Source organism: Bubalus kerabau, chromosome 20 (genome assembly GCF_029407905.1).
Source record: "Bubalus kerabau isolate K-KA32 ecotype Philippines breed swamp buffalo chromosome 20, PCC_UOA_SB_1v2, whole genome shotgun sequence".
In the NCBI taxonomy this organism is placed as follows: Eukaryota; Metazoa; Chordata; class Mammalia; order Artiodactyla; family Bovidae; genus Bubalus; species Bubalus kerabau.
Genome location: NC_073643.1, coordinates 57,091,972 through 57,119,065, shown reverse-complemented (window position 1 = coordinate 57,119,065; position 27,094 = coordinate 57,091,972). Strand labels below are relative to the sequence as shown.

Below are 27,094 nucleotides of genomic sequence, written 5' to 3'. Positions count from 1 at the left end.
GTAAGTGACCGATGTCTGAGTCTGTTCCCTCCATCCCGTAGGGCCTCCTTCCCACATGATTAACACTGAAACACTGACAGGCCAGGCAAAAAGCCCTGACGTTCTCAGCACCCAGCACCAACGTACCACTCCGGGGAATATCTTCTGCAGCCGGTCCGCTGCTGCCAGGGCCTTGGGCTTCCCACCCGCCAGGCAATCTTCAAATTCATACAAAGGCTGCCTCACAGGGTTGGAGTAGGAGATCTTGGCATTGTCTACGAACGTGATGTGTCTGACGCCCCAACCCTGCACGGAAAAACAGGAGATTATGGTGGGTTTCTGATGAACATTTCACAGGATGTCTCTCTGGAAATCTCTAAAAGGCGTTTGGCTTTGGGGCAGCTTGGGAACCTCAAAATACAGGAAACGCTGGAAATTGAATTGTGCAGAGTCCATTTTTGACAGATAGAACGTCAACTTCCTTTAAAAGACGAAATAATTATACACCCGGTGCCTTGCTTCCTACAGCAATGAGACTAAGAAATATGTCACTGCTGGTCTGACTAATACTTCACTATTTTTGACAGTGGCACCAGAGGAAGCTTAGGAAGGTGAGTCCCTGCTGCTGTCTTCAGAGGACTGGCAAGGGCCACCCAGGGACCTCACTCTCCCTGAATGAGTCAGTGGGCATACATAACAGCGCATCCTAAAATTCACTCAAAGCCTGAAATAGCTCCATGTATTAATAAAAGTGACTTGTAAGTTATTTCCAATTGTATAACATGATAGAAGATTTTGTACTATTTCTCAATGAGGCAAAGCCTTTATGAATATTCTGGAATGTAGGGGACAGCTCTACATTCTCAGAAATAGCTTTCATGACTTCATCCATTTCAATTAAATCTCAGAACTGAACAATTTTAAAGTTAGACAGGCTCCCTAAAATCTTTAGCTCCATTACTTTATTTTACAGATACAGAAACCGAAGCCCAGAAAAGATACGTGACTCACCGTGGGTCATAAATCTGGTTAATGGTGAGGAGGAAATGAGATGCCCAGGGTGCAGGAAAGAAGATGCCTCCTTTCTGGGGGGTGAGGTGGGATGCATCTATTTCAGCAAATCATAAAGAGTGGCCTAAGAGAAGCCCTGCTAGGACTGACTGCAGAGTCTGACTAAGAGTCTGATCTCTGTCTTATTTCAATATCCTTCCATCAGTTCAGTTAGTTCAATTGCTCAGTTGTGTCTGACTCTGCGACCACATGGACTGCAGCACGCCAGGCTTCCCTGTCCCTCATCAGTTCTCGGAGCTTGCTTAAACTTATTTCCATAGAGTCAGTGATGCCATCCAACCATCTCATCCTCTGTTGTCCCCTTCTCCTCTTGCCTTCAGTCTTTCCCAGCATCAGGGTCTTTTCCAGTGAGTCGGCTCTTCACATCAGGTGGCCAAAATATTGGAGTTTCAGTTTCAGCATCAGTCCTTCCAATGAATATTCAGGATTGATTTCCTTTAGGATTGACTCGTTTGATCTCCTTGCTGTCCAAGGGACTCTCAAGAGTCTTCTCCAACACCACAGTTCAAAAGCATCAATTCTTTGGTGTTCAGCTTCCATTATGGTCCAGCTCTCACATCCATACATTACTAATGGAAAAACCACAGCTTTGACTAGATGGACCTTTGTTGGCAAAGTAATGTCTCTGTTTTTTTTAATATGCTGTCTAGGTTGGTCATAACTTTTCTTCTAAGGAGAAAGTGTCTTCTAATTTCATGACTAAAGTCACCATCTTCAGTGATTCTGGAGCCCCCCAAAATAAAGTCTGTCACTAATTCCATTGTTTCCCCATCTATTTGCCATGAAGTGATGGGATTGGATGCCATGATCTTCGTTTTTGGACTATTGTGTTTTAAGCCAACTTTTTCACTCTCCTCTTTCACTTTCATCAAGAGGTTCTTTAGTTCTTCTTCTGTCTCTGCCATAAGGGTGGTGTCATCTGCATATGTGAGGCTATTGGTATTTCTCCCGGCAATCTTGATTCCAGCTTGTGCTTCATCTAGCCTGGCATTTCGCATGATGTACCCTGCAACTTATTTATAAGTTAAATAAGCAGGGTGACAATATAAAGCCTTGATGTACTCCTTTCCCAATTTGGAACCAATCTGTTGTTCCCTCCATCAGGGACACTGAAATTCAGTTAGTCTGACAAGTGCAGAGGCAAAGTCAACACAATCCATGATTCGGGGCTGAGGATGACGGGCCAGAATCCATCCTTTTGAAAGCATAGTTTAGATTGGCTGTGTGTTTTGAAGCCCACGGGTAACTCTGGTCTACTCACCCTGTTTCATAAGTGACTTTCACCAGCTGAGCATACCACCATGTAGGGGGAACAAAGGTATGGAAAATCCAAAAGTCATTTGTGCTTGGCTAGAGAAGGCGATGGCACCCCATTCCAGTACTCTTGCCGGGAAAATCCCATGGACAGAGGAGCCTGGTAGGCTGCAGTCCATGGGGTCGCTAAGAGTCGGACACGACTGAGTGACTTCACTTTCACTTTTCACTTTCATGCATTGGAGAAGGAAATGGCAACCCACTCCAGTGTTCTTGCCTGGAGAATCCCAGGGACGGAAGAGCCTTGTGGGCTGCCGTCTATGGGGTCGCACAGAGTCGGACACGACTGAAGCAACTTAGCAGCAGCAGCAGCAGGGTATGTTTATTTTGGGAGTATTTTTGCATTCCTTAAAGCAATGCTGAGTGGAGAGCAAGGAAGACAGTCTGGAAACTGCTAGACGGTAGAGGAAAGCTACATAAATGATAAGCTTGCTGCAGGTGAGTCACAGGCACGTGCACTCGCACACTTCACTGTCGCTTTCTTGGAATGCCATACAGTTTAATGGGGCTTCCCTAGTAGACCAGCTGGCAAAGAATCCACCTGCAATGCAGGAGACCTGGTTCAATTCCTGGGTCAGGAAGACCACCTGGAGCATGGACAGGTTACCCACTCCAGTATTCTTGGGCTTCCCTGGTGGCTCAGACAGTAAAGAATCTGCCTGCAATGCAGGAAACCTGGGTTCGATCCCTGGGTTGGGAAGATCCCTTGGAGGAGGGATAGCAACCCACTCCAGTATTCTTGCCTGGAGAATCCCCATGGACAGAGGTGCCTGGTGGGCTACAGTCCATGGGGTCACAAAGAGTTGGACTGAGAGACTAAGCACATACAGAATAAGAAGTGAAGTGAAAGTCACTCAGTCGTGTCCGACTCTGCGACCCCATGCACTATACCATCCATGGAATTCACCAGGCCAGAATATTGAAGTGGGTGGCCTTTCCCTTCTCCAGGGGATTTTCCAACCCAGGGATTGAACCCAGGTCTCCCACATTGCAGGTGGATTCTTTACCAGCTGAGCTACAAGGCTCCAGACTACTGGAGAGGGTAGCCTATCCCTTCTCCAACAGACTAAGCACATACAGTGTAATGGCTAATTGGCAAACATTAAAGAAAATTACAACACTCAATGCTAGTGAGGATGGGGTTTTAATGATTGAGAATGTAATACTGGTATTTTATTTCATTGAGAGTTCATTGATTGAGATTGTAAACTGGTATCACTCTTCTGGAAAGCAATCTGGCAATATGATTCTAGAATTTTCTACATGCTCATATCTATCATATCAACCTACTTCCAGCAATCTATCTTAGGAAATAATCCAAAATACTGACAAAAATGCAATCACCAAGATGTTCTCTGTAAAATAATTTATAGTTGTAAAAGATCGAAAGCAATGTTAATGTCTAAAAATAGGGGAATGTCTCAGTAAATCATGTTTCATCATATAAGAAGGCATATTCTATAGCCAATTTCTTGTTGCCAACATCTGATGGATCATATAAAAGCAAGAAGAGCTCCAGAAAAACATCTACTTCTGCTTTATTGACTACGCCAAAGCCTTTCACTGTGTGCATCACAACAAACTGTGGAAAATTCTTAAGAGATGGGAATACCAGACCACCTGACCTGCCTCCTGAGAAATCTGTATGCAGGTCAAGAAGCAACAGTTAGAACCGGACACGGAACAACGGACTGGTTCCAAATTGGGAAAGGAGTATGTCAAGGCTGTATATTGTCACTCTGCTTATTTAACTTATATGCAGAGTACATCATGCGAAATGCCAGGCTGGATGAAGCACATGCTGGAATCAAGATTGCCAGGAGAAATATCAATAACCTCAGATATGCAGATGACGCCACCCTTATGGTAGAAAGTGAAGAGGAACTAAAGAGCCTCTTGATGAAAGTGAAAGAGGAGAGTGAAAAAGTTGGCTTAAAGCTCAGCATTCAGAAAACTAAGATCATGGCATCCGGTCCTATCACTCCATGGCAAATAGATGGGGAAACGATGGAAGCAGTGACAGACTTTATTTTCTTAGGTTCCAAAATCGCTGCAGATGGTGACTGCAGCCATGAAATTAAAAGACACTTACTCCTTGGAAGAAAAGCTATGACCAACCTAGACAGCATATTAAAAAGCAGAGGCATTACTTTGCCAACAAAGGTCTGTCTAGTCAAACCTATGGGTTTTCTAGTAGTTATGTATGAATGTGAGAGTTGGACCATAAAGAAAGCTCAACACTGAAGAATTGATGCTTTTGAACTGTGGTGTTGGAGAAGACTCTTGAGAGTCCCTTGGACTGCAAGGAGATCCAATCAGCCTATATCATAAAGGAAATCAATCCTGAATATTCATTGGAAGGACTTATGCTGAAGCTGAAACTCCAATACTTTGGCCACCTGATACGAAGAGCTGACTCACTGGAAAAGACTCTGATGCTGGGAAAGATTGAAGGCAAGAGGAGAAGGGGATGACAGAGGATGAGATGTTTGGGTGGCATCACTGACTCGATGGACATGAGTTTGAACAAGCTCTCGGAGTTGGTGATGGACAGGGAGGCCTGGCGTGCTGTGGTCCATGGGGTGGCAAAGAGTTGGACACGACTGAGCAACTCAACTGAACTGATTCTACAGACATTAAAAAAGCATTTTAGGTATCCTTTTTAACGATATTATAAAGTGTTTTTTGTTAACTGATGAAAACAAGGGACATTTTTACATATCAAATAAAAAATTTAAATATATGTTAAACAAACACTGAAAGGAAACAAGTGATAAAGTAGTAGAAAAATGGGTCTTCTTTTTCTGCCTCATAACTCTTACACTGTAGAAATTTTCTATAATGGATCTATATCTATACTGACTTCATAATTTAAAAAGTGCTGGGAAAACCTATGTACCTAATTCTGGAAGTTAGGGAAAGAATGAAATAAATTCCCATAAAAAGATGAAGAAATGAATAAAAAGTAGATAGTAATTAATCTGGAAACAAACCAAAACAAAATTACACAAAAAAGAGATCAAGGATTTAGTTTTCTGGAAAGACAAGCCTATCTGGCAAGTCTGAATAAGAGGAAAAAAAGAGAAAACAGAAATATTCAACACTAGGAATATGGTTCAGGTGGTAAAGAATCTGCCTGCAATACAGGAGACCTGGGCTCGATCCCTGGTTTGGGAAGATCCCCCAGAGCAGGGAATGGCAACCCACCCCAGTATTCTTGCCTGAGACTCCCATGGACAGAGGAGCCTGTCTGGCTACAGTCCATGGGGTCGCAGAGAGGTGGACACGACTGAGCAACCAACACTACTGCTACTACAGAGAAGACAGGAACTTCCCTGGGGGTCAGGACTTAAGCTCTGAGCTTCCACTACAGGGATCCCACTCAATCCCTGGTCAGGGAACTAATATTCCACATGCCCTGTGGCACTGCCATACATAAGTAAACAGATAGTAAATAAAGATGGGAAAGATGGCAAGGGAATACTATATGTATTTTATATCAATTAATTTTCAAATTTAGATGAAATGATGATTTTCTAGGAAAACAACATGACTAAACTGACTCAAAAGAGCTATAAAATCTAAAAGGTCAATGACTGTAGAAACATCTCTAAACACTTCCACAGATCCCCTGCTCTCATTGCTAACAAAATTCCAAAGGCACCAGGCTGAGCTGGATTTATAACTGAATTTTACCAAACCATCAAGGAACTGATACTTCATACACTAAACCTGTCCTGCCACATAGAAAAAGGCAGAAAGTTTCATTTTATAAAAGTAGTGTAATTCAGCTATCAATGACACCAGAAAGGAAAAGAAAAACATTACTATAAACCAGTCCGACTTATTACCACATATGGAAAACTTAGCAGTAAAACATTACCAGTTGACATCCACTGTATATTAGAAGAATAACAAGCTACAAACAAATAAGAGTTTTTCCCAGGAATGCTCAGCATGAGAATACTTAGATCGTCTTGATAGATGCATTTGATGATAAAGCTTAACAATCATTTCTGATATAAACTCGCAGCAAACTAGAAAGAAAAATCTGCCTCCTTAACTTATAGAAGAACATTAGCAGAAACCAACATCACGTATCAAAACTAAAGGAAAAAACAAGAAGCTTCTCATTGAAATCAGTAACCAAATGAGGGTGCTAACTCTCGCCACTGTTCTTCACCATTTTTATGGAGTCCTAGTCAATCCAATAAGACAAGGAAAAGAAACCAATACAGATATTGGTGAGAACACTTATCAACCTAGAAAATTCAAAAGAATCAAACAAAAATCTATCATAGCCAAGAAAGTTTAGAAAGATGACTAGATAGAAGATAAACATTCAAAACTCACTATCTTTCTTATATATTCATCCCTGTAGGAGTCAACTGGAAAATTTAGTGGGAGGAACATATCTTTAAAAGAAAAAGAAGTTAAATATGTGAAAACTAATTAAAGGAGGCATGTGGGAAACCTATATAAATAAAATGCTACAAAATGATCTAAATAATTTAAGAGATATACAATGCTTCTGGAACTAAAGATCAATATTGTAAAGATGTTAATCTCTTCCAATTTATCTATATATTCATTGTAATTTGAATGAAAGCTATGAGTAATAATGCAGGAATGAACAAATAGAATGATGGAATAAAAATAGACTCCAAAAAGAGACTCAGGTATAAAGGAATTTAGAATTTAATAAAGGTGGAAAAATGAGATTTGTATCAGTGAATGAATGACATGAAAATAAATGACTATTTAAAAATGTTACATTGTTAAATTCCATAAAACAAAAAATAAATTCCACATTAATAAAGATCTAAACATAAAAATAGGAGTTCTGTAAACCATAAAGGAAAAGATTAACATATTCAATAACATTAATTTATTAATTAAAAATTAATAAATTTAAAAAACCCTTTACGTGGCTAAAGATAAATAAATGGAGAAAAATATTTGCATTACATTACAGAAAAACGGTTAATATCCATAAAAAAGGAAAAGCGTTAGGCAGAAGATGAGATGGTTAGATAGCATCACTGACTCAATGGACGCGAATATGCGCAAACTCCAGGAGACAGCAGAGGACAAGAGGAGCCTGGCGTGCTGCAGCCACGGGGGCCCCCAAAAGTCTGACATGACTCAGCAACTGACAATCCATATAAAAAGGTACCCCCAGTCAAGATACAAGAAACAGCCTAAAGGACATGAATAGAACAAACAAAATTCACAAAGGAAATCAAGTCTTTAATTAATCATTAATTAAAGAAATGCAAACCAAAAAGCTGTTTTATATTCTCTCTAACATAGCAGTTCTACTTCTAGAGTTTTTTCCTAAAGAAATTATCCCATGGACATGTAAAGGTATAAGATTGTTCATTTCAACAGCATCTCCAAAAGAGAAATATGCTGAAATTGTTTAAATGAACTGAAGCAAGTCATAACAATGGGCTTCCCTGTTGGCTTACACAGTGAAGAATCCACCTGCAATGCGGGAGACCTGGGTTTGATCCCTGGGTTGGGAAGATCCCCTGGAGGAGGGCAGGGCAACCCACTCCAGGATTCTTGCCTGGAGAATTCCCATGGACAGAGGAGCCTGGTGGGCTACAGCCCATGGGGTCACAAAGAGTCAGACATGACTAGGTGACTAAGCATAGCACAGCATATAACAAAATTCTACATGTACATAAAATGGAATAGAGAACCACAATTATTGCTCTATTGAGTTAAAAATAGAAACTTGCTATAAACAGGTTGCAATGATCCAAGCTTTGCAAATATAAATAACTAAGTAAGAGCAAAGATGACCAGTGCATCTCTGTATTTGCACACAGCTATGAAAATCACTTCATTACTTCATTCTCCAGAAAGAATGAAGGGATGGAGCCAAAGCAAAAACAATACCCAGCTGTGGATGTGACTGGTGATAGAAGCAAGGTCCGATGCTGTAAAGAGCAATATTGCATAGGAACCTGGAATGTCAGGTCCATGAATCAAGGCAAATTGGAAGTGGTCAAACAAGAGATGGCAAGAGTGAGTGTCAACATTCTAGGAATCAGTGAACTGAAATGGACTGGAATGGGTGAATTTAACTCAGATGACCATTATATCTACTACTGTGGGCAGGAATCCCTCAGAAGAAATGGAGTAGCCATCATGGTCAACAAAACAGTCCGAAATGCAGTACTTGGATGCAATCTCAAAAACGACAGAATGATCTCTGTTCGTTTCCAAGGCAAACCATTCAATATCACAGTAATCCAAGTCTATGCCCCAACGAGTAACGCTGAAGAAGCTGAAGTTGAACAGTTCTATGAAGACCTACAAGACCTTTTAGAAGTAACACCCAAAAAAGATGTCCTTTTCATTATAGGGGACTGGAATGCAAAAGTAGGAAGTCAAGACACACCTGGAGTAACAGGCAAATTTGGCCTTGGAATACGGAATGAAGCAGGACAAAGACTAATAGAGTTTTGCCAAGAAAATGCACTGGTCATAACAAACACCCTCTTCCAACAACACAAGAGAAGACTCTATACATGGACATCACCAGATGGTCAACATCGAAATCACATTGATTATATTCTTTGCAGCCAAAGATGGAGAAGCTCTATACAGTCAGCAAAAACAAGACCAGGAGCTGACTGTGGCTCAGATCATGAACTCCTTATTGCCAAATTCAGACTTAAATTGAAGAAAGGAAGGAAAACCACTAGACCAATCAGGTATTTGATTTGAATAAATCAAATCCCTTATGATTATACAGTGGAAGTGAAAAATAGATTTAAGGGCCTAGAACTGATAGACAGAGTGCCTGATGAGTTATGGAATGAGGTTCGTGACATTGTACAGGAGACAGGGATCAAGACCATCCCCATGGAAAAGAAATGCAAAAAAGCAAAATGGCTGTCTGGGGAGGCCTTACAAATAGCTGTGAAAAGAAGAGAAACGAAAGGCAAAGGAGAAAAGGAAAGATATAAACATCTGAATGCAGAGTTCCAAAGAATAGCAAGAAGAGATAAGAAAGCCTTCTTCAGCGATAAATGCAAAGAAATAGAGGAAAACAACAGAATGGGAAAGACTAGAGATCTCTTCAAGAAAATCAGAGATACCAAAGGAACGTTTCATGCAAAGATGGGCTCGATAAAGGACAGAAATGGTATGGACCTAACAGAAGCAGAAGATATTAAGAAGAGGTGGCAAGAATACACAGAAGAACTGTACAAAAAAGATCTTCACTACACAGATAATCACGATAGTATGATCACTAACCTAGAGCCAGACATCCTGGAATGTGAAGTCAAGTGGGCCTTAGAAAGCATCACTATGAACAAAGCTAGTGGAGGTGACAGAATTCCAGTTGAGCTATTTCAAATCCTGAAAGATGATGCTGTGAAAGTGCTGCACTCAATATGCCAGCACATTTGGAAAACTCAGCAGTGGCCACAGGACTGGAAAAGGTCAGTTTTCATTTCAATCCCAAAGAAAGGCAATGCCAAAGAATGCTCAAACTACCGCACAACTGCACTCATCTCACACGCTAGTAAAGTAATGCTCAAAATTCTCCAAGCCAGGCTTCAACAGTATGTGAACCGTGAACTTCCAGATGTTCAAGCTGGTTTTAGAAAAGGCAGAGGAACCAGAGATCAAATTACAACATCCGCTGGATCATGGAAAAAGCAAGAGAGTTCCAGAAAAACATCTATTTCTGCTTTATTGACTATGCTAAAGCCTTTGACTGTGTGGATCACAATCAACTGTGGGAAATTCTGAAAGAGATGGGAATACCAGACCACCTGACCTGCCTCTTGAGAAATTTGTATGCAGGTCAGGAAACAACAGTTAGAACTGGACATGGAACAACAGACTGGTTCCAAATAGGAAAAGCAGTACATCAAGGCTGTATACTGTCACCCTTTTATTTAACTTCTATGCAGAGTACATCATGAGAAACACTGGACTGGAAGAAACACAAGCTGGAATCAAGATTGCCGGGAGAAATATCAATAACCTCAGATATGCAGATGACACCACCCTTTTGGCAGAAAGTGAAGAGGAACTCAAAAGCCTCATGATGAAAGTGAAAGTGGAGAGTGAAAAAGTTGGCTTAAAGCTCAACATTCAGAAAACGAAGATCATGGCATCTGGTCCCATCACTTCATGGGAAATAGATGGGGAAACAGTGGAAACAGTGTCAGACTTTATTTTGGGGGGCTCCAAAATCACTGCAGATGGTGACTGCAGCCATGAAATTAAAAGACGCTTACTCCTTGGAAGGAAAGTTATGACCAACCTAGATAGCATATTCAAAAGCAGAGACATTACTTTGTCAACAAAGGTTCATCTAGTCAAGGCTATGGTTTTTCCTGTGGTCATGTATGGATATGAGAGTTGGACTGTGAAGAAGGCTGAGTGCCGAAGAATTGATGCTTTTGAACTGTGGTGTTGGAGAAGACTCTTGAGAGTCCCCTGGACTGCAAGGAGATCCAACCAGTCCATTCTGAAGGAGATCAGCCCTGGGATTTCTTTGGAAGGAATGATGCTAAAGCTGAAACTCCAGTACTTTGGCCACCTCATGCGAAGAGTTGACTCATTGGAAAAGACTCTGATGCTGGGAGGGACTGGGGGCAAGAGGAGAAGGGGACGACAGAGAATGAGATGGCTGGATGGCATCACTGACTCGATGGACGTGTGTTTGAGTGAACTCCGGGAGTTGGTGATGGACAGGGAGGCCTGGCGTGCTGCGATTCATGGGGTCGCAAAGAGTCGGACACTGAGCGACTAATCTGATCTGATGAAAATTACAGGGAAAGACGCTCCATAGCACTTGACAAAGTCTGCTTAATTCTAGGAATTGACCTGGGATGAGAGTGGAGGCAGATTTCTTGCTTCCACCTTATAACAAAACCATGTGTTCCCTTTATACTGAAAGACATACTGAGAAAAGAAAGGAGGGAGGGTGGGAGGGAGACAAGAAGGAGAAAGAAGGCACTCAGGCACAGTTGGTGGTCCCCTGGTATTCACAGGGGGTGGGTTCCAGGAGCCCCTGGAACCAGCCAAAGAGTCTTTTTTTTTTTTTTTTTTTTTGAGCCAATGAACTCCTGCTTGAAGATCAAGGCGGGCTGGAAAACAAATTTACTTAAAATGTAAACTTCAGTCAAAACTGAACGATAACCTGAGAGGGAAAAAAGAAAAAGAGGAAAAAGGAAGGAGGAATCCAATAAAAAGACCAAAAAAAAAAGAGAGATGTATGCTTGGCTGTTGGGGTTGTTTAGTTGGTTAATTTTTGGTTTGGGTGCTTTTTTTTTCCTTAAAAAACAAAAATGCCCTCCTACTCTTGGATGCGAAACCCACAAGTCTGGAGGGTAGACTGTGTAGTGAAAGAAGAGAAGCCACAGCTTGAGAGGCGCCATTCGACCCCTGCAAACTCACCATCAATGTCCGGGCTACATTACAACCCAAGGTGCCGGCTCCAAGCAGCAGACATTTGGCAGACACAACCTTGTCTAAGTCCAGAGTAGGGACCAATCTCCAACACATCAGCTTGAGATTGAGATCGACCGATGACTCAGCTAACCTAGAAAGGGAGAGAATCATTTATTTATGTAGCCAGTCACCCACTTATGTTCCCAATCTTGTCCTTTTTTAGAAAGAAAGTAGCTTGTATGAGAAGATAAGAAACAAGTAACAGAGGGAATCAGGATCAAAGGAAAATCAACACGAGGCTGGAGGGTAGGCGAGGACAGCGGTTACCACAGAGTGGTGCGTGCCGCCATAATCCTCAGCAACTGTACCGTGACGGGCCCCCATTTGATCCTGAGCTCCCAGGGGCCGGGTGAAACGGGAAGCCGGACTGGTTACGGGCATCATTATGTGCAGGACTAAAAGCACACCAGCCGCTTAAGAGGAAACCTCTTCCTAACACTGGATACAGAGAAATTTCTGTCCCCTCAGTACAGGGAGTACTTCCATCATCATTTCAGTACAAAACTGGTTTCTGTGAAATATTTCTTACCATGGCCTTCCCTGTAGGCTAATGGGACACAAGTCAAGGGAGACGAATAAAGGACAAAAAGGTGGAGGAAGTGCACATGTCTGAGAGGGCGGGCTTGAAGCGAGAGCGACATTTAGGATGTCAAGAAAAACAGACGCTGTTTTTCTGCCCTTCAGATATCCATCACTGATACTCATTCTCACAGCCAAACTTAAATCAGGAGGTGGCCAAGAGCGAATGAACACACTGATATCCGCCTTCCCCCAGCCCTGCCTGAGCCGGGCAATGCGCTTGGCCTGACAGAACCGGGCATGCGCCCCGGCGGGAACAGCTTCCAAGCTGTACCTTTTAGGGTCCATACACTCGCTGAGGTTCACCATCCTCGGTCCCATGCCTCCCTTCTGGTTCTTTTCCCATCCGACTGCCTTGGGACAATCTGGAGACAAATAAAACAGCGATTTCAGTGAAGGAGAGAAGAATGAAGAATGAGTCCAAGGAGCAAGATGGCTCACGCCTCGATGAGCTTTCAGTCCACATCTTTTTCAAGGAGGTGTGCAGGCCTGAATTTGCACCCACCTGCCTTGGCTGCCTCCTCGTGTCCCTGGGCCACGAGGAATCTTGTTTAGAGACCCCCAGACCCAAGCACAGTCTTCCTGAACAGGGGCTTCTGAAAGAGCCCTGGACTCTGCCCTGAGTTGCCTCAACTTCTACTGCTACTGGAGGCTGCTCAGAAAAACAAAGGAAAAAGAAGACCACACCTGGAGCGAGTCTCGGCCTGTGGAGGGGTCTTCATCTGAGGAAGCCCCGCCAGTGTGGCTGCAGCACACCTTCCCCCCAAGGTCAGCGTGCCCCTTGCGCTCCTCATCCTCACGCCACCCTCTCGCCCTGCCTCCCTGTCCACCACGGCGCGCCTACCTGTCTACAGATCTCAGTCCAGGGACTGCTCCTCTGCCAAGCTGTCCTCTCCATTAAGACTCCTCTTCCCTGGCTTCTCCCTTCTCTGCTGATCTCTTTTAACCTCTGCTATGCGGGCCTCTGCAACTCCAATTCCAGCCATTGTCAAAATGCCTCCCCCATGCAAAGCTCTGAGAGGATGAAGATCCTGTGGCCAATGGGCCTGGGAAGTGCTTCGTACCCTACCTGTGTCTCCATCTGCCCCCGCCCCCCCTGGAGAGTCCCTCCCACGTAGTGGAGATAAAGCTCGGAGAGATCTGCAGGAAAGGAGCCACTCCATTTGATTTGGCTTTGAGCTTCCCAATCTTAGCTGGCTCTCCGTAATTCCCTCCCCCCGTAACACCTATTAAAACCCCACAGGACACATTCAGGGAACTGCTGCTCTATTCCACTACTGCAAAATCCTCTCAAAAAACAAACAAACAAAACAAAACACCTTGAGTGCTCTGGGGAATACCTCAATGGAATCCTGGTTTCCTTGGTGGAAAACTGGTCTCGTAACTCCTGCACCAGGGGGCCACCCACGCTTATATGCCCCGCACCTGGGGACCTCAGTCACTTTCCCTTCCTCACTGAATTCCCCAAATTCAGAAGACAGTCTCAACTCCTTCGCAGGGAATTCACCCAGCCACCTACCCTTCCAGTACCACCTCCAGTATCTGCTTTAACTGACAGTCTCTGAAGAAACAGGAGCTTCTTGATTTAAGGTTCAGAGGTATTTTAGGACAATTGGCAGGAATTTTACATTTGTCACTACTTGTACACTGGCTTTCTTTGGAAATTCTCCTATTTTTATATTTCTATCAACACCCTATTTTCCTTTCCTTGGACCTATTAGCTTTTAACCTTTGTTTCCTAAAATAATATTGCTCAATATAACTATGGGGCCAAGGGGTGTTGATTTCCTTTACACAATTTTTTATTTCTGGGCTAGGATGACCAGTGGGAAACCAAGTAGCTTCAAAAGCTACCTGGCTGCAGGCATCTTTCACAGCAGGAAGCCAGAAAACAAATGCCCCTACCTATTCTAGTTCAGGTGCTATGGGCTGGTCCTTTTTTACATCACAAAAAAATTAAAGCTGAAATAATAGATTTTAGATCTTAAAGAGAAGAAGAACTCCAGAATTACTTTTCTGGGGAAAAAAAAGTTCAAACTTGTTACTGATTCACATTTTGTTTGATTTCCTTATTGTTCTTACATTAAATTAAAAAATGTTTCTTTAATACATGGCACAGAAATTTGACAGGAACTTTAGAAAGACAGTCTAGTACTATGATTAATAACTCCCATCTAAATTTGCTCCTATTACAGATAAGAAAGCATAAAACAAAAACAAAATGTCATCGCAAATTAAAACCTCTCTGTACTCATAAAATGTTAGAGCCATTTTAATGAAATCAGATGTACTTTAAACTTATTGATCATTTTTTAAAAATACTATGCGCTGTGCTCAGTCGTGTCTGACTCTTTGCAACCCCATAGACTGTAGCCTGCCAGGCTCCTCTGTCCATAGGATTCTTGAGGCAAGAATACTGGAGTGAGTTGCCATGCCCTCCTCCAGGGAATCTTCCCCACCCAGGGATCAAACCCAGGTCTCCTGCACTGCAGGTGGATTCTTTACCATCTGAGCCACCACGGAAGCCCCCTGCTTCCATCTAATCTACATCCATAAGACATACCCCAAACTGATGAGAAAAAAATTTTTAGGGGAAAATAAGGCTCTGTTCTCCCCTAGCTGGACAAAGAGGAGAGTTGGACAAAGCTGCACATCCAGGACAGGAACTGAAAGGAGGGGCCTCCCACTCTGCCCCTCCCTCAGCCAGCTGCAGGAATACTCGGGGTCAGCAAAGGAGAGGGAGCCTGGCTGCACCGGGAGAGCAGAAGAAGCTACAGGATGTTCAAAACTATTTCTTGTGAGACTGTCACTGCAACTATGGGAGGTCTCAGAAATGTTAAAAGATACTACCATACTAATAGCTTCAGTTCACATTACAATACAGAGTTTTATTTATTATGAAGTTTTATTTACAGCTAAGACAGAACATCAATCTGCATCAGGAACATTTGCCTTTCTTAAACTAAATCATCTACACTTGATATCAAGTATCAAGTATCGTGCTATAGAAAACTGCTTTCTCAAGTGGAAGTGCGTGGCGTATCCTGGGTTTGCCAGCTTCACCAAGCATCCGTGATATCGCGGGGATCAGAGAGTAATTCAGTGACTTTATCTTAAAAATGGAAAGAAAAGTGTCTCTCCCCAAAGGTGGTAGGCAGGAGAGGGTGCTAAATCAAACGCAAACATCCAAAGACGACGCACCAGAAACGACCCTGATGCTGGGAAGGGGAGAAGGGGGCGACAGAGGATGAGATGGTTGGATGGCAACACCGACTAGACAGACATCAGTCTGAGCAAGCTTTGGGTGGTGGTGAAAGACAGGGAAGCGCGGCATGCTTCAGCCCATGGGGTCGCAGAGAGTCAGGCATGACTGAGTGGCTAAACAGCAACAAGACAAGACAGCGGACAGACAAAAGATATCTTAAGGCTCCACACTCGCAAGTAAACAGCTTCCTCTTTTGCCTGACCAAGCAGAGATTTTAACACTCCTCATCCCCAAAACACACACTCACAGCAAGGCACACGACTCACGGACTGAAGAAAGCAAGGCGCCTTGGGGCAGTGTGGATGCCGCAGTACAGGAGCCAACTGAGCCATGTAAGTGTGTAAAAGTGCTTGGAAGAGCTTGCCGTACAAAGAAGCTGAAGGGGTCATCTTGGAAAGAGTTCTGGACTTTGGGTAAGATGGGAAATTACCATAAATTAGCATTTATGAAGCAATTACAGTACGCCCTCACAGCGACCACAGCAGTCAGGTCCCTCATAAGGGGTGTTCCACGAGATGGCTTCACTTCCTTTACTTCTACTCAAATTTGAGTTTGTTATTCTGTCTTTGTGATGTGTACCTCAAGACAGATATAGACATAAAAGCAAGACCATCTATACATAAACACACATCTCTCTCTCTCTCTCTCTCTCTAAAACATATCTGTGAGCTTGCATTTCCTAACTTATGAGGTGGGGATAAGATGAAGAACATTAAATGTGGAAGGAGAAATGGCACTTTTGCTGAGTAGTTTATTGGGAATAAGATCACACATAATATTTTGTAACAAATAAAAATGTTAGTGCATTAATACTTCATTCTTCCTGTAAGAAGGGCAAGGAATAAAGATTCTTTTGTTAACCAAAAACAAAAAATTAAGGGAAAAAAAAATCCTCAGGGCTGAAAAAACTGCCTTAGGGAATTTCCTGGGGAGAATCTCTGCCCTTTGTGCCAGGGACACATCCCCAGTGACACAGAGGCAAGAGCTGCAGCTCACCTCCACTGCCACTGTACAGGGAGGAAAGAAGAGTGAGGCCGGATTGGTTTCTGGGCTCCAAAATCACTGCAGACGGTGACTGCAGCCATGAAATTAAAAGACGCTTACTCCTTGGAAGGAAAGTTATGACCAACCTAGACAGAACATCAAAGAGTGGAGACATTACTTTGCCAACAAAGGTCTGTCTAGTCAAGGCTATGGTTTTTCCTGTGGTCATGTATGGATGTGAGAGTTGGACTATAAAGAAAGCTGAGCGCCGAAGAACTGATGCTTTTGAACTGTGGTGTTGGAGAAGACTCTTGACAGTCCCTTGGACTGCAAGGAGATCCAACCAGTCCATTCTAAAGGAGATCAGTCCTGACTATTCATTGGAAGGACTGATGCTGAACCTGAAGGTCCAATACTTTGGCCACCTGATACGAAGAGCCGACTCATCTGAAAAGACCTTGATGCTGGGAAAGATTGAAGGCAGGAAGAAAATGGGATGACAGAGGATGAGATGCTTGGATGGTATCACTGACTCAAAGGACATGAGTTTGAGCAAGCTCTGTGAGTTGGTGACAGACAGGAAAGCCTGGCGTGCTGCAGTCCATGGGGTCACAAAGAGGTGGATACAACTGAGCGACTGAACCGAACTGAATTGATTGGGTTTCTGATAAATGGTAATTATGTGCATTCTCCAAGGTGGCAAATTACCTGGGCTGAACGCCATCTCTGGAAGCTTCACTTCGAAGACGATGCTGTGGGTGACATCTCTCACCCCCTGCAGGGTGCGGTCCCGGAAGCAGACCACTTCCACGGACTGGAAACTGCCACTCCTGGTGTCAGCCCCGGATGTTTATGTTTCAGTTTTTTCAAGGAAGGAAAAGAGAGAGCTCACGTAAGAGCTTCGGCAAACCCAGCTGGAGAGGATTCCAGTCACTGTAAGCACACCCCCGACACCCTTGGCAGAAACAGCTTTCACCTCAGAGATTCTGAGCACATCCACATAGGCTTCCTTTGTCCAAGTGTCTAAAGGCTGGGTGTGGAACGGGTTCTGATTTTTTTCAGGTGAGTTTTACATAATGATTTCATATTGCACAGAAATAATTCTGACAAATGAATCTTGAATGCAGGGGGAAAGAAGCTCAAAAGACATTAAAAAGAAACCCCAAGACAAGCATGAGTTCCTCCAGTGCCCCTTCTCCCACAGGAGCTTACAGAGCGGGCGGTGGTGAGGAAGCCCACGGCTACACAGACTCACCACCAGGATAAGCACGTGCAACCCTATCCTTCTGGGGAAGGTCTATGATCTAGCTATCTCCAGTGGACATCGTTATCTAAGTAAAGCACACACAAATATAAATACCCAAATCCTAAATACACAGGAGCCTGTCTCATGCTTCCTCCCAGTCCTTAAACAGCCCCTTCAACAGTAACTCCTACTCTAACTTCTAAGTAGGGACTTCAGTTTTAACTTAGAAGGTCCAGCCTTCTTCACTCAACACTATGCTTTTTAAACTCATCCGTGTGATAAGTGTACCAGTAATTCACTCAGGCTGACTACAACACTGCATTACATGGCAGTGAATACTCCACCGTATGATCCATTTCACTGTCCAAAGAGACCTGGGTTATTCCCAGCGTTTGGTTATAAAGAACAACGCTGTGATCGGCATTCCTGTATAGGTGTCTTGCTTGCATCTGAGGGTGCATTTCTGTGCTTTATGTACCTGAGAGGGAAACTGCTGAGCTATAGATATTTCTAACTTTGGGAGATACTTCCAAACAGGTACCCAGTGATGTCTGAGGGTTCCGATTCACCCACATCGTCGACAGCACTTGGTGTTGTCATCTTTTTAAACTCAGTCTGGTAGGCATCTCATTATCTGGTGAGTGTGTGGTAGTATCTTTCGTAACAGCATCTTATTGTCTTTATTAACGAGTACTGTCTTGTTATATTTTATTTCCTGAATGACTGACGATGTTGGGCATCTTTCCAAATGTGCACTACCCTCCATTTTATTCAGTTTAGGGTCGGGAAAAAGGGAGGATGGTAGCAATAAGAAAATCCTTCCTGAACACAATGCAGCTGAAGTGGAGGCTAGAGAAGTTCAGGATGGGAATCCCCGAGCTGTGGGTCCTGCTCTACTCTATGCTGTCTTCAGCGCAATACAGTCAGAATCTGAAGGTCCGTAACAGACCTGCTTAGAGGCTCACCACCAATGGAAACTGGATCATGACAATTTACTGATTTGTTATCTGGTTTCTACACCAGCAATGACAAAAAAATCCATTTGGGAAAACAGAAATATAGACAGAGTCAGATACAAGGTCAAAAACATACAGTCAAAGACTGACAGAGACAGATAGGCAGACAGACACATACACACACGCACACACACGTAAATACCATCTGTGGGCTGCTAGGACCAAAAGGTTCCTCAAAGGCCATCCGGGGTACTGCGCTAAGTTACAGGGATCGTACACGCCAATAGTTATCTGTGAACAGAAAAGACTTCGAGTGAGGCAGGGACCATGTCAGATTCACAGCACAAACACTGCTAATCCCTCCCCTCTCCTGTTTATTTGGTTGTGCAAAAGCATCAACTATTAGACACTTGGTGAAGGGCTGGAGGAAAGAGAAGAAAGCAGAAGACAGAATGTCCTGGTGGCCCGGGCTGTCCAATTCGTCCCTTCACCCTCTGTGAGGAATCAGATTCATTTAGAAGGAAGACTAGGAGAAGGCAATGGCACCCCACTCCAGTACTCTTGCCTGGAAAATCCCATGGACCAAGGAGCCTGGTGGGCTGCCGTCTATGGGGTCGCACAGAGTCGGACACGACTGAAGTGACTTAGCAGCAGTAGCAGAAGGAAGACTGAAAGGAAGACGGGGTGGGGAGGGAGGGCAGCCAACCGTCAGGGCTCACAAAGAGAAGATCCTGTCTCAAAGAGATACGGTCTGTGAAAATTGCTAATTTTCACGTAATGAGAAAAGTCAAAGAAGGGTCACTACTGCTGTACCTAAGTGCAGAGTCACACCAAACTAAAAAGCCAGCCGCTGGCGATGCTGCTCGCCTGCTTTTCTTCCCTGCTTGCAGTCCTCTGCTTGAAGCTCCCCCAGCCCTGATCTCCATCTGGAAAGCTCTTCTTTTTAATGACGACTGCCCCAGTGGAGGCTGTTACCCTGTCTCTCTGCTTCCTGATCCCTCTGTACATCATACAGGACAGCTTTCACTTTTTCTGTCTCCTTCCTCTCAAAAAACAATGAGGTCTTAATTTCTAAATACCGTTCTCCAGTAAAAGCAATCGGGGCTCTTTGGACACATGAGTAATCCTAGGGCTAGAGCAAGAAAAAAAAAGGGGCTTCCCTGATAGCTCAGTGGTACAGAAGCTGCCTGCAATGCAGGGGACAAAGGAGAAGCAAGGTCAATCCTTGCATGGGAAAGGGATAGAGGAGGAAATGGCAACCCACGCCAGTGTTCTTGCCTGGGAAATCCCATGGACAGAGAAGCCTGGTGGGCTACAGTCCACGGGGTTACAAAGAGTTAGACACGACTGAGTGACTGAGCACACACAGCAGGGAAAACAGAAGATGAGCCTGGAGCACACTGCACATCAGACACTTAGAAAGTGCTGAATGAACAGAAGGCCAGGGGCACGGCAAGGGGCACCAGAGACACCTGCAAAGAGCTCTCAGTGGCCAAGGCTGGCACAAGGCGAGCAAGGAAATAAAGAACGTAGTACTGGACCATAACCCAACCCAAAATAAATACCTATGAGTCCATAATGACATAAACGATGAGACGAATATTTGAAGGTGAAGGGACAAGTCTTCCTTACAGATTTCCAAGCAATATATGTAGATACAGACCCTCCAGGGACAGAGCTTAATCCCTCTCCACCTTGAGTGTGGGCTCAACTTAGTGACTCGTTCCCAAAGAAAAAATAGTAGGGATAATTTTGAATATTAGAAAAACAAGGGAATTCCAGAAAAACATCTATTTCTGCTTCATTGACTATGCCAAAGCCTTTGACTATGTGGATCACAAGAAACTGGAAAATTCTTAAAGAGCTAGGAATACCAGACCACCTTACTTGTCTCCTGAGAAATCTGTATGCAGGTCAAAAGGCAACAGTTAGAACTGGACATGGAACAACAGACTGGTTCCAAACTGGGGAAGGAGTAAGTCAAGGCTGCATACTGTCACCCTGCTTATTTAATTTGTAAGCAGAGTACATCACAAGAAGGAACCGGCAGAACGAATCACAAGCTGTAATCGAGATTTCCAGGAGAAATATCAACAACCTCAGATATGCAGATGATACCACTCTAATGGCAGAAAGTGAAGAGGAACTAAAAAGAGCCTTTTGATGAAGGTGAAAGAGGAGAGTGAAAAAGCTGGGTTAAAACTCAACATTCAAAAAACAAGATCATGGCATCTGGTCTCATCACTTCATGGCAAATGGATGGGGAAACAATGGAAACAGTAGCAGACTTTATTTTCTTGGGCTCCAACATCACTGCAGATGGTGACTGCAGCCATGAAATTAAAAGACGCTTGCTCCTTGGAAGAAAAGCTATGACAAACCTAGACAGTATATTAAAAAGCTGAGACATCACTTTGCCAACAAAGATCCATATAGCCAAAGCTATGGTTTTCCCAGTAGTCATGTATGGTTGTAAGAGTTGGACCATAAAGAAGGCTGAGCACTGAAGAATTGATGCTTTCGAACTGTGGCGCTAGAGAAGATTCTTGAGAGACCCTTGGACAACAAGGAGATCAAACGAGTCAATCCTAAAGAAAATCAACCCTGAATATTCATTGGAAGGACTGATGCTGAAGCTCCAATACTTTGGCCACTTGATGCAAAGAGCCGACTCACTGGAAAAGACCCTGATCCTGGGAAAGACTGAGGGCGGGAGGAGAAGGGGACGACAGAGGATGAGATCGTTGGATGGCATCACTGACTCAATGAACATGGCTTTGGGTGGACTCCGGGAGTTGGTGATGGACAGGGATGCCTGGCGTGCTGCAGTTCATGGGGTTGCAGAGTTGGACATGACGGAGCAACTGAACTGAACTGAATCCTAAGTAAACAACAGACAAACCCAAACTAAGAGGCATTTGACCAAAATAACTGAACTCTTCAAAATTGTCAAGGTCACTAAAAACAACATAAGTCTGAGGAACTGTTAGAGACCAGAGGAGAAGGAGACATGACATGACAACAGAATGCAGTCTCCTGGATGGGATCCCTGCATGCAGGAGGATGCTAATGGAAAAACTGGTGACATGTGAACAAACTCCAGAGTGGAGTTAATGGTTATGTATTAATGTTGGTCTCTCACTTCTGACAAATGTACTGTGATGATGTAAGGTGACAACACTAGCGAAAACTCAAACAGGTGAGGGTAGCCTCTGCACTATACTTCAGCTTTCCCGTAAGTCTAAAATTATTCTAAGATAAAGGCCATTCGAAAACAAGAACAGAGGGAGCAGCTACAGAGCAGGCAGTAGCTTCCAGGTCTCCACGATGAGTTCACAGATACACAGCATATACCGAATGAAGGCAGGTGAATGGTGAAAAGATGGGAAGAAGAGAGGGAGCAGGAGCAGGGGGAAGGGGTGGTGAAAGGGTGGGTTAAAGGAGGGAGGGAAGGAAGGTGGCTGGCAGAAAACCATGAACTTATTAGCATCAGTTCAGTTCAGTAGCTCAGTCGTGTCTGACTCTTTGCGACCCCATGAATCACAGCACGCCAGGCCTCCCTGTCCATCACCAACTCCCGGAGTTCACTCAAACACATGTCCATCGAGTCGGTGATGCCATCCAGCCATCTCATCTTCTGTCGTCCCCTTTTCCTCCTGCCCCCAATCCCTCCCAGCATCAGAATCTTTTCCAATGAGTCAACTCTTCACATGAGGTGGCCAAAGTACTGGAGTTTCAGCTTTAGCATCATTCCTTCCAAAGAAATCCCAGGGCTGATCTCCTTTAGGATGGACTGGTTGGATCTCCTTGCAGTCCAAGGGACTCTCAAGAGTCTTCTCCAACACCACAGTTCAAAAGCATCAATTCTTCGGTGCTCAGCCTTCTTCACAGTCCAACTCTCACATCCATACATGACCACAGGAAAAACCATAGCCTTGACTAGACGGACCTTTGTTGGCAAAGCAATGTCTCTGCTTTTGAATATGCTATCTAGGTTGGTCATAACTTTCCTTCCAAGGAGTAAGCGTCTTTTAATTTCATGGCTGCAATCACCATCTGCAGTGATTTTGGAGCCCAGAAAAATAAAGTCTGTCACTGTTTCTACTGTTTCCCCATCTATTTCCCATGAAGTGATGGGACCAGATGCCATGATCTTAGTTTTCTGAATGTTGAGTTTTAAGCCAACTTTTTCACTCTCCTCTTTCACTTTCATCAAGAGGCTTTTGAGTTCCTCTTCACTTTCTGCCATAAGGGTGGTGTCATCTGTATATCTCGGAGAAGGCAACGGCACCCCACTCCAGTACTCTTGCCTGGAAAATCCCATGGATGGAGGAGCCTGGTGGGCTGCAGTCCATGGGGTCGCGAAGAGTCGGACACGACTGAGTGACTTCACTTTCACTTTTCACTTTCATGCACTGGAGAAGGAAATGGCAACCCACTCCAGTGTTCTTGCATGGAGAATCCCAGGGACCAGAGAGCCTGGTGGGCTGCTGTGTATGGGGTCGCACAGAGTTGGACACAACTGAAGCGACTTAGCAGCAGCAGCAGCAGCAGCAGCAGCATCTGTATATCTGAGGTTATTGATATTTCTCCCAGCAATCTTGATTCCAGCTTGTGCTTCCTCTAGCCCAGCGTTTCTCATGACATACTCTGCATATAAGTTAAAATAGCAGGGTGACAATATACAGCCTTGATGTACTCCTTTTCCTATTTGGAACCAGTCTGTTGTTCCATGACCAGTTCTAACTGTTGCTTCCTGACCTGCATATAGGTTTCTCAAGAGATAGCATCAACTGTATTCAATTTTCCACCCTTAGTACCAGGCTAGAGAATGTATGGAGGTGCGAGATGGATCATAAAGAAGGCTGAACGCCAAAGAATTGATGCTTTTCGACTGAGGTGTTGGAGAAGACTCTTAAAAGTCCCTTGGACTGCAAGGAGATCAAACCAGTCAATCCTAAATACTCATTACAAGGACTGATGCTGAAGCTCCAATACTTTGGCCATTGGAAAAGACCCTGATGCTGGGAAAGACTGAAGGTGGGAGGAGAAGGGGACGACAGAGGATGAGATGGTTGGATGGCATCACCAACTCAATGGACATGACTTTGAGCAAGCTCCAGAAGATGATGATGGACAGGGAAGCCTGGTGTGCTTCAGTCCATGGGATCAAAAGAGTCGGGCATGACTTAGGAAATGAACAACAACAAGTACCTGACTAGTTCCTCCCTGATGCCGCCACTCTTTCCGTTCTCAACATCCTAGGCTCTCCACTTACTGATGTTTTAACCCTGGGATTTTCCTGGGTGAGACGGTGAGGGCATGGTCTGAGAGACTGTTTCCTGTGAAAAGCATGAGCAGTCCAAGAAGGAGGCCCCCACCTCACACGCTCTCTGATTGGAGATGCTACCTTCCTGGAGTTTTCCTGGTCCAGCTGGCCATCACCACCATGGGGGGGCAACTCTTTATTCTGTTCCCCCATATAGACTGTGATAGATGGCATCTGTCAGGCTGACTACATTTAATAAGTCATCCTTGCTTCCACTTCACACTTTAAAAAATTTACCAAAGGCATTAATCACTCTTTCATCCAGCAAGAAAGAGGGGAGAAGGGAGAAGCTGGCATTCAATGGCTGTAACATTTGAAACAGCTTAGAGAAGAGAATGGCCTGATGGTGGGGGAAAAAAAAAGTACCGGCTACAGCCCAGTGGGTATGGTTCTAATCCTGCCGTTAATTGATTCTAAGACCTTGGGGAAGGTCTTCCCTCGCCTGTAAAATGAAATAGTAAAATAATTTCATCTCAAAGGAGTCCTTCTAGCTCCAGAATTTTAGAGCTTTATAGGCCATTAAAGAGAAAAAAAATATATATATAGGTTACAAAAAAACATAGACTATATTAAGGTTCATTTTTACCTGGTGTCTAAAGGCTCTTCAATTTTTATTTGGGAAGAACCTAGACATATCAATCCAGAATATGCCATTCATACAGAGATGCTGCATTTCAATTTTCAAATACAACTCCATAAACCTGGGCTGTTATCAAAGGTTCTGAGTTACTCTCATCTGATCTTCAGCAATTCCCGATACCTCTGTGCCTAAATTTCTCATCTACAGGGTCACTCTCATCTGCACTTGGCACGGAGACTGAGAACAAGAGAAGCACGCAACCAGTGAGAACCATAACAACAAAAATTCCATTGCAGTAAATCCATCGACCTCTTCGTTCAGTTCAGTCTATCACCGATAGTCATCTACCTTCAGCTTCAAAGTTATCATTTCTTAGCTGGCGGAGAAAAAGGAGGATAAGTTCTAGTTTATCAAATATTCTCTGGGTCTAGGTTTCATCATCTGAAACTGTAGAGCTGAGACTAAATGGTATTTAAATTATATAAATTAGAATGTGACATCAGATAGTACAAGTGGATGCTTAATTTCAAAAAATGAGCATATTTCTGACACTAAATACAAAGGCAACCAGGCAGGAAGGTAGTAAGAAAAAAAAATCCTTTTAGATAGGACCAGGAGTAAGTTTCTTAGAGCAACCTGACCTAAAAATGAGCTATAGAGAAGGAATGAACCACTAAAGAGAAATTTACCACTTATTTATAAAGGGAGGTTAGCTCAAATCTGTTTTAAAGGAACTCTTCTACCCACAGGAGGCACACATAAGTACGAAGAGCAAGCGTCCAGAGAGGAAGATGACAGAATCTATTTGACGCCAGGCTGAACACAATGAAATAGTCCTCTGATGATTCAAAAGTGACCCCAAAATCTTTCAGTGCTTTAGGAATCAAACCTACAAGCTTCATCACTGTAGGATTCAGTCCAAATGAGGCTGAGCAAGCCAGTTTAACTATTTGGGTAAACAGACTTCGTAAATGGCAGTCAGAAATAACCATTGGCTAGGAGATCTGGATTCTAGAACTGGCTTTGCCACAGATTCATTGTGTGAACATGGGCAAATCACTTCCTTTTACAAGAGAACTCAGCAGAAAGAAACAAAATGTAATTGCAAAAAAAAAAAAAAAATCTATTTAGAAGGTTTATGAAATAAATGCTCCTTTCTCCTTGGCTGAGAGCATACAATTCATTGAAGTTGTTCAGTGATGAGCTGGCTACCATCCACCCAGCAATTTGCTGAAAAAGTACAACGTGAGAAGAGAAAGAGGGCAAAATTGCCAACTTGAGCGTCTGGAGAAATTTCCACACTGCCATAAAACATGCTTAACTGACAAATGACTGTCTATTACCCACACACTCGATGTAACAGGATATGCACAAAGGGGATTATGTGTTTTAAAAGTATAGGAAAAAAGTTCCGAGATCTCATGTGTGGCGATGTCAGCGATGGAGACCAAAATGTGGATACCGCTGAATGAAGAAACAGCCCCTAACCAACAGCAGACCAATTACTGCTCCTTTGCTAGTGCTCTTGTCCTAAGATTTCACAACCTGAGAACTGAAGGCTGACGCTGTCAAAATGACAAAACGTTTCCCAAACATTCAATCTCAAAGAGCTGTTTTGGAGAAAGAACGAGACTCAGTCAAGCAAGCTTTCCCTGACGATGGGCAGTGGGGCAGCATCAGGGGCTGCATCAGCATGAACCCCGGAACAGCTGCAGCATCACCACCACCAGGACCCACACTGGAGGGCAAAAAGAGCTTAGACAAAGCCCATTTTCAGCCAGCCCAATGCATATAATACTCAGTGCTGCTCAGCGAGCACTGCTAGCTTGAGGGAGATCGGCGGTGCGGGCAGGAGTCACCAGAAGCAGCGGTGCGGGAGCTGGCCCCACAGGCGGGGAAGCCACCGGGTACTGGCCCTTCCTGGCTCTGTAGCACATGACTTCCACACACTGGAAACCCAAGAGTTGGCGGGGGGTGGGGGGCACGGTGGGAGAGCTGAGGCCACAGAAATAAGCAGACACCACGAAAGCACAGCACCCCCCAGCCCGAGAGCCTGCCGTCAGACATCGGCCAGCACACGACTGAGGATAAACCTTAACATGCCCAGCCTCTTAACCTAGTAATCCCACATCTAGAAATCTTTCCTAAGGAAACAAATAATTCAAAGTACAAAGAGGAGGGTAGGGAGGGTGGGATTTCATGCATAAAGAAGCTCCTAATAGTGAAGAATTACGAGAGACCTAAATGTCCGAAACTTGAGAAATTCATGATGATACTTATTTATTAAAAAGGATGTTGATGC

At 43.9% G+C, this 27,094-nt stretch overlaps 1 protein-coding gene across 9 annotated transcripts in view; it reads right to left on the bottom strand.

The window, feature by feature from the left end:
* Positions 1-27,094, bottom strand: part of ATG7 (autophagy related 7) — a 273,321-nt gene that overhangs the window by 200,177 nt on the left and 46,050 nt on the right. For all 9 annotated transcript variants that reach the window (XR_008705982.1, XR_008705983.1, XM_055557371.1 and 6 more), the window contains exons 8-12: positions 19,086-19,174; positions 17,390-17,511; positions 12,707-12,797; positions 11,800-11,944; positions 127-285 (exon numbers count right to left, since the gene is read on the bottom strand). Coding sequence is in view for 7 of the 9 variants with exons in the window: in XM_055557371.1 (XP_055413346.1) it covers positions 127-285; positions 11,800-11,944; positions 12,707-12,797; positions 17,390-17,511; positions 19,086-19,174 (606 nt within the window). In the remaining 2 variants the exon portion in view is untranslated. The remainder of the gene's footprint in view (positions 1-126; positions 286-11,799; positions 11,945-12,706; positions 12,798-17,389; positions 17,512-19,085; positions 19,175-27,094) is intronic.